Source organism: Ipomoea nil, unplaced genomic scaffold, assembly GCF_001879475.1.
Source record: "Ipomoea nil cultivar Tokyo-kokei standard unplaced genomic scaffold, Asagao_1.1 scaffold2480, whole genome shotgun sequence".
NCBI classification, from domain to species: Eukaryota; Viridiplantae; Streptophyta; class Magnoliopsida; order Solanales; family Convolvulaceae; genus Ipomoea; species Ipomoea nil.
The window spans coordinates 5344892-5352397 of NW_017618908.1; the positions used below are offsets into that span (position 1 = coordinate 5344892).

The 7506-nt window shown below is 37.3% G+C and overlaps 1 protein-coding gene across 1 annotated transcript; it reads left to right on the forward strand.

The window, feature by feature from the left end:
- The first annotated feature begins 2392 nt into the window (after positions 1 to 2392).
- LOC109152848 (oligopeptide transporter 4-like) lies at positions 2393 to 6914 on the forward strand. The gene is made up of 6 exons (XM_019300513.1): positions 2393 to 2905; positions 3256 to 3353; positions 3766 to 4350; positions 4838 to 5090; positions 5184 to 5366; positions 6175 to 6914. The coding sequence occupies exons 1-6, from the start codon at positions 2396 to 2398 to the stop codon at positions 6787 to 6789; spliced, it is 2244 nt and encodes a 747-aa protein (XP_019156058.1). The 5' UTR covers positions 2393 to 2395; the 3' UTR covers positions 6790 to 6914.
- The last annotated feature ends 592 nt before the right edge of the window (positions 6915 to 7506 follow it).

Consider the following 7506-nt stretch of genomic DNA (forward strand, 5'->3'; position numbering starts at 1 on the left):
TAATTTTTAAAATAAAATAAAATAAAAAAACATAGCTGATCGGCATACTAGGAGGCCTAGAAAGTTGCCTAGACTATGGATTATAGTGATATGTTCATATGCTAGGCGGCTTGTCTGTGTCCAGCACCAATTAATCGATACATAGTCGCAATTTTTGCAACGACATTGGTAGAGAGTGTTTAAGTTTTGACAGTATGTAAATTAAAAGAGCACACTTCAAAGGCCCGCCTCCACTTGACTTGCGAGTGTAGCCTAGGCAAGCCACGTGTTGGGCCGCCTAATTTGAAAAAAAAAAAAAAATTACATTTATCGTCTAATATTCATTTATTTACATTAATTGGTTGGACTTTGGAAATATTGCTAGACTTTAAAAGTTTGGACTTTACAGCTAGTAAGAGTCTTGAAGAAATTTATGATTTAATTTGAATGATGGCAACAACGAAATTATAATATTAGAATAATACTATACATTAGTGACTTAAGAGTATATCAAAAAAAATAAAAATAAAAATAGGTGGGCCGGGCTTGCTCACCCAGCCCACAAGCCTTGAAAGTAGCAGAGCCGACCAGCCTACTCTAGACCCGCTAAGTAGCGGGTCTCAAAGACGAACCTCACCTACCCGGCAAATTATACCGTGCACCAGAGGACACAAAACGACGTCGTTTTAAACCTTTTCACGTGTTTGTTGTTAACTCCTTAAAAAAAATCATGTTCGAATGTACAGAATTGTATAATAGAATACACAGAATTTTATACCTGAAAACCAATGTTGCAAAAAATGTTAGGCGCCCCCTAGGCGTCGATTTTTTTATTATTTTTATTTTTTTAATTAAAAATTAAAAATTTTTAAAATTTAGTAATAAAACATAAGGTTTTCATAGTTATTTCTTATAAACTATTTACGAAAGTGGTTGTAAAATTGTTCAAAATATTGTTTAAACATTTAAATACATTAAAAAAAACTAAAATTAAGAGATAAAGAAGCATTTTTTTTTTGAGAAATTAGTGAATCAAACCGTCTTTGGCGAAACTTTTTCCACATTTTCAACAAAAAAAATTAAAAAAATCCCCGAACCGACCAGTTAGGCGGTCTAGGCGGCTGCCTAGCCGGCCAGCCGCGGAGGAGGCCGCCGAGGCCATTCCTCGCGACGGCCTCCCACCACCTAGCGCCTAGGCACCGATTATCGGCACCTAGGCGTGATTTTTGCAACACTGCTGAAAACACAGAATTTTATAACTGAAAATTCTCATGTTTCAAATGTACAAAATTATATAATAGAGTGCACATAATTTTATACTTGAAAACACGAAATTTTATAATTGAAAACACAGAATTTTATAACTGAAAATTTTCATGTTTCGAATGTACAGAATTATATAATAGAATGTATAGAATTTTATACCTGAAAATACAAAACTTGCCAAAACGACGTGATTTTGAGAGACACAAGGCGCACATTGCTGGTGCACGGTATAACGATTGCACCTACCTACATTGACAGCTCTATTCATTTTAAATGTTAATTTAACTAATTTATACAACAATAGATTTATGCATCGTCCTTATTAAAATGTTGAATGTAACCACATTTCTGGATAAAATTACCATTATTCTTTTAAATAATTTTGTTACTATCAATGCATGCAAATATTATTATTATTTCCTGTCGATTCCCATAATGGAAATTAAATGGTTGTAATACCAAATTAATCCTATGCATATATAGTTAACATTAATTATTGTTTTCGATTTCTGTAATCGGTTTGAAATTACTTTTATTTCTAAGGTTAGTGGAATATAATCTTCCTCATATAAACGCAATTATAATGACAATAATACCATAAATATATCATATTTAGTTACATATTTGCCCCAATTATTTATATTCGATTCTATTATTACTATGATAAAAATAAAAATATTAGTATTCCATATATCGTCATAGATAATACCAAATTATTGCGATGCATATATAATTAATATTAATTATTGTTTTTTATTTTATTAACCGAATTGGAATTACTTGTATTTCTAAAGTTTGGGAAGAATATTTCTAAAGTTAGTGGAATCTTCCTCATATAAACGCAATTATAATGACAATAATTAATCATAATATACTTATTTGTCAGAAATATACCATTTTTAGTTATATTCCAACCTCATTTTTTCCTTTTTTTCTTTTGTGATTGCCGTTCTCAACCTACTTTTTACCTCATTTAGTTATATTAATATTCATATTTGTATTTAATATCATAAAATATCATATCATATGATACTAAAAAATAATATTACACATACACACGCCAACGATTAACAAAGGAAAAAAAAAAGTTCACACTCCATAAATACACCCTCCATTGTTAACTTGATCACTCTCTTTGTATTTCTTCAAAATGGGTACGGTGGAGATAGAGGCTCCGGCCCTGAAACTCGCCGGAGAAGATGTAAACGACGAGGAGGTGTCGCCGATAGAGGAAGTCCGGTTGACGGTGACCAACACCGACGACCCGACCCTGCCGGTATGGACATTCCGAATGTGGGTCCTGGGCGTGGTCTCCTGCGTGCTGCTCTCCTTCCTCAACCAGTTCTTCTCTTACCGGAGAGAGCCGCTGATCATCACCTCCATCACCGTCCAGGTGGCCACCCTCCCCATCGGGCGGTTCATGGCGGCGGCGCTGCCCGCCGCCAAGTTCCGGATCCCCGGGTTCGGGTCCGGCCAGTTCTCCCTGAACCCGGGCCCGTTTAACATGAAGGAGCACGTGCTGATCACGATTTTTGCTAACGCCGGCTTCGCGTTCGGAAACGGCTCGGCTTACGCCGTCGGAATCGTGAATATCATCATCGCTTTTTACCGGCGGAAAATCTCCTTCTTTGCTGGTTGGCTTCTCATTATTACCACCCAGGTACTATTTTATTTTCATTTTTATTTTAATTTTTTTTCTCCCTTCTTCAAAACCATTTTTTTATTTTTATTTTTTAAAGCTTCGAAGACAACGTAAATGCATTCATGGTATCATTTATAATTTATATTTTATTTTTTTAATGAATGCATTAAGGGAACGTAAATGCATTCAGACACGGTGCATGGACTCATTCTTTTAAGTTTAGGTGTTTAATTGAAATTTTTTGTACTCATTGATGAGACTAATAATACATTTTTATATATAATTAGATGGTCTATTTGACTCTTGTCCCATTTTTTAAAAAATAACTAAGTTGTGCATGTATGTGTGTGTAATGTGTATATTGACAGGTTCTCGGGTACGGTTGGGCCGGACTTCTCAAAAAATATGTTGTTGAACCGGCTCATATGTGGTGGCCCAGCACCCTCGTGCAAATCTCTTTATTCCGGTGTGTTTCTTTGCCTTTTCCAAAATTTTTGTTTCATTTTATTTATTATTATTACAGTTCTTTTTTTTTTTTTTCAAAAAAACAAAAAAAAAATGTACTACAATGTGTTAATATCATGTTTGTCTCTTAATTAAATTAATATAAACCAAACTCAAAATAGTTAGTCTATTAGTTAATTTTGTCTTGTTTGACTTGGTTAAACAAATATATAGACCATTTTATAACACATAGTGCTTCAAAACTTAAAATTCAAAAAGTTGATCAACTTTTTCAAAAAGTTATTTGTATATAATTATTTATCAGCTAACAACTCATTTATCCAACGTCTCTCTATCCTATAATGACATAATGTTATCAAAAACTCAATAATCAAGCACCTATTCACCAAACTCATTATTTATTTGGCATGCAGGACACTCCACGAAAAGGAAGAAGAAGAAGACGGCGGCGGGCGGCGGCGCATGTCCCGAGCAAAATTCTTCGTCATCTCACTATGCTGCAGTTTCTGCTGGTATTTCTTCCCAGGATACATCTTCCAAACTCTGGCAAGCATTTCCTGGGTATGCTGGGTATTTCCGAAATCCGTGACTGCCCACCAGCTGGGTTCGGGCCTCAACGGGCTGGGCCTCGGAGCTCTAACGTTGGACTGGTCCACAATCGCCTCCTTCTTGTCCAGCCCTCTCGTCTGTCCCTTCTTCGCAATCGTCAATGTTTTTGTCGGATATGCGATCATAATGTATCTAGTCATGCCTATATCTTACTGGGGGCTCAATGTCTACAATGCCAAAATTTTTCCCCTATATTCTTCGGATTTGTTCACTGCACAGGGCCAGGAATATGATATATCCGCCATTGTCAATAAGCAATTTGAGCTGGACGAAGATGAGTATGCGAAGCAAGGGAGGATTTATTTGAGCACATTTTTTAGTCTAAGCTATGGTTTTGGATTTGCCACCATTGCTTCCACCATCACTCATGTTGCCTTGTTTTATGGAAGGTAAGGATTGCTTACCAACTTCCCCTAAATTCCGTGTTTTTTGACCATTTAAAAGTGATTAAAAAATAATACTCAGAAGCGGACCTAGCATAAGGACAATGGGGCAGCTGCCCCTACTTAACCACCCCATCCCATATATAGCCCTTATATATATATATATATATATATATATATATATATATATATATATAATAAAAGAAAAAATGTAAATAATGGACTGCTTGGACTAGTTGGTGAAGTCGTGCTTGACCCTAGGAATGGTCAGGGGTTGAATCTATATATGGATCCGACATTGGTCATACTGTTAACTTGGTAGCCATAAAGTTTTGATCTTCTTGATGGGTAGTAAATTATAGGGTCTTTTGCTGGCTAGTGATACAAAGTGAAATTTACCCAATGTATACTTCGAACAGTGGTTGTGAATTTTTCTGGTGATTCAGAAAACAAAACTCGTGGACTTTTATGCTAACAAGTTTTCGTTGTGCAGAGAAATATATGACCGTTATCGAGCTTCTACAAAGGGAAAGATGGACATTCATACAAAATTGATGAAAAACTACAAAGACATTCCTTCATGGTGGTTTTATGTCCTCCTTGTGGTGACCATTGCTGTCTCACTTGCATTATGCATCTTCCTAAATGATGAGGTCCAAATGCCTTACTGGGGACTCATATTTGCAGCTGCACTTGCTTTCATGTTTACCCTTCCCATAAGTATCATCACCGCTACCACAAACCAGGTATATAAGAATCAATAATTGACACCTTAAATTTTTTCTTACTTCGAAAAACTAGAACTATATATTCATCTTAATATGTTGTTCCCTTGATAGACGCCAGGATTGAATATAATCACAGAGTACATTATGGGTATAATCTATCCTGGAAAACCAATAGCCAATGTTTGCTTCAAGACCTATGGCTACATGAGCATGACTCAAGCAATTGCGTTCCTCAGTGATTTCAAGCTTGGCCATTACATGAAAATCCCTCCAAGATCCATGTTTTTGGTTCAGGTACATGCATCTACCCTGCAGAATAAATACATCTTCTACAAAATCTTGATACAGTAGTGTTGGCCAGAGGCCTGAAAGGACAAATCTAACACCACGGCTAGAAAATTGTTAGACCGTGACCTAAATAGCAAGTCCAACACCATGATTAGGGCTTGATAGTTGATACAGTAGTGTTGAGCAAAGGCTTGAAAAGTCAAATCCAACACCGCGACTAGAAAATTATTAGGCGGTGGCCTAAATAGCAAGTCCAACACCGTGATTAGGGCTTGATACAGTAGTGTTGGGCAAAGGCCTGAAAGGCCAAATCCAACACCACAACTAGAAAATTGTTAGGCAGTGCCTAAATAGCAAGTCCAACACCGTGATTAGCTAGGGCTTGATATAGTAGTGTTGGGCAGAGGTCTAAAAGGCCAAATCCAACACCACGATTAGAAAATTGTTAGGCGGTGGCCTAAATAGCAAGCTAAGTCCAACACTGTGATCAGGGGTTGTTGGGCGGACGCATGATGAGCCAAGTCTAACACCATGACTAAGAAATTGTTAATCGAAGGTATAAAAGACCAAATCCAACCCGAGAATGTTGAGCGGTGGACTGAAAGGCTAAATCCAACATCATAATTTTAGGATTGTTGGATAGAAGTCTAAAGTCTGAACTCTGAAGGGCCAAGTCCAACACCGAGATTATTAGGTGGTGGTCCGGACCCCCCTAGCTTTTAGGGTGGTCCTAACAATGGGTATTAGATCACATGTTATATTTATTGAGATATTTTCTATGCCTATAATCCCAGTTTTATCTGCATGGTTTCAGTTCATTGGAACCCTAATTGCAGGAACAATAAATATGAGCGTTGCCTGGTGGCTTCTACACTCCATCGAAAACATCTGCCACCAAGACAAATTATCAAACAGCCCGTGGACATGCCCCAGCGACCGCGTCTTCTTCGACGCATCCGTAATTTGGGGCCTCGTAGGTCCCAAAAGAATCTTCGACAGCGAAGGCAACTACAACGCTCTCAATTGGTTCTTCCTCGGAGGAATCCTCGGACCGGTAATAGTATGGCTCTTGCACCGGAAATTCCCTTCGCAATCCTGGATTCCGCTCATCAACCTCCCGGTGCTGCTCGGAGCCACCGGGTCCATGCCGCCGGCCACCTCCTTGAACTATAGCTCGTGGATTCTGGTCGGGACGATCTTCAACTTCTTCGTTTTCAGGTACCGGAAGAAATGGTGGCAGAGGTATAACTATATTCTCTCGGCGGGGTTGGATGCCGGAGTTGCTTTCATGGCGGTGCTGTTGTACTTCACTGTAGGGTTGGAAGACAGGACAATATCATGGTGGGGCACTACTGACCTGGAGCATTGTGATCTTGCATCGTGTCCTACTGCTAAGGGTATCGCCGTTGATGGCTGCCCCGTCTTTTAGTTACTACTCCGTATTTGCTATTTAACATTCAAGATTCACCAAAATTCTTCATGTTACATTACATGTATTGTTCTATCGTTATATTGTTCATTTGTTCTATGTTATAGTAATGTTCATACTTTTTTTTGAAAGGAGCTTGTTGGTATTTATTCGAAATATGCAGAAATAGCAGCTGGTGGACCTAAGTCCGAATACATAATAGTCGACTGAGTAGGCAGTAGATGCTAATGTATAAGCTAAATAATTATCTAATCTAAGAACATAATGAATCAAACAGTACTCAAAAGTTAACATACTAGTCCTGCAACTATCAATGGCATAGCCTAAGTATGATCGTGAGGAGCGTGTCATAGACGACAGGTATTGTTGTAGTACTAAACAATCCGTAAAGAGCTGGATAGATATTATTATATCATATACATGTAGTGATCAGTCGTTATATTGTTCTATCCTATAGTAATGTCTATATTTATTTATTTACAATATTTATAAATATTATTGTATCATACACATGTATTCTTAAAATTCTGAATAGAAAAGTATAATAGGAAAAATCTCATCAAATTAAAGTCCCAGCCAATCTATAAGTCCATCCAAGATGAAGAGGTCATAATATAAGTCAATTAGTGACGTTCATATTTATTTATTCATCTTTGAAGGTGTTTGGCAAGTAACTGATAGCTGAAAGCTGATAGCTAATTAGATTAGTTGGTTTGA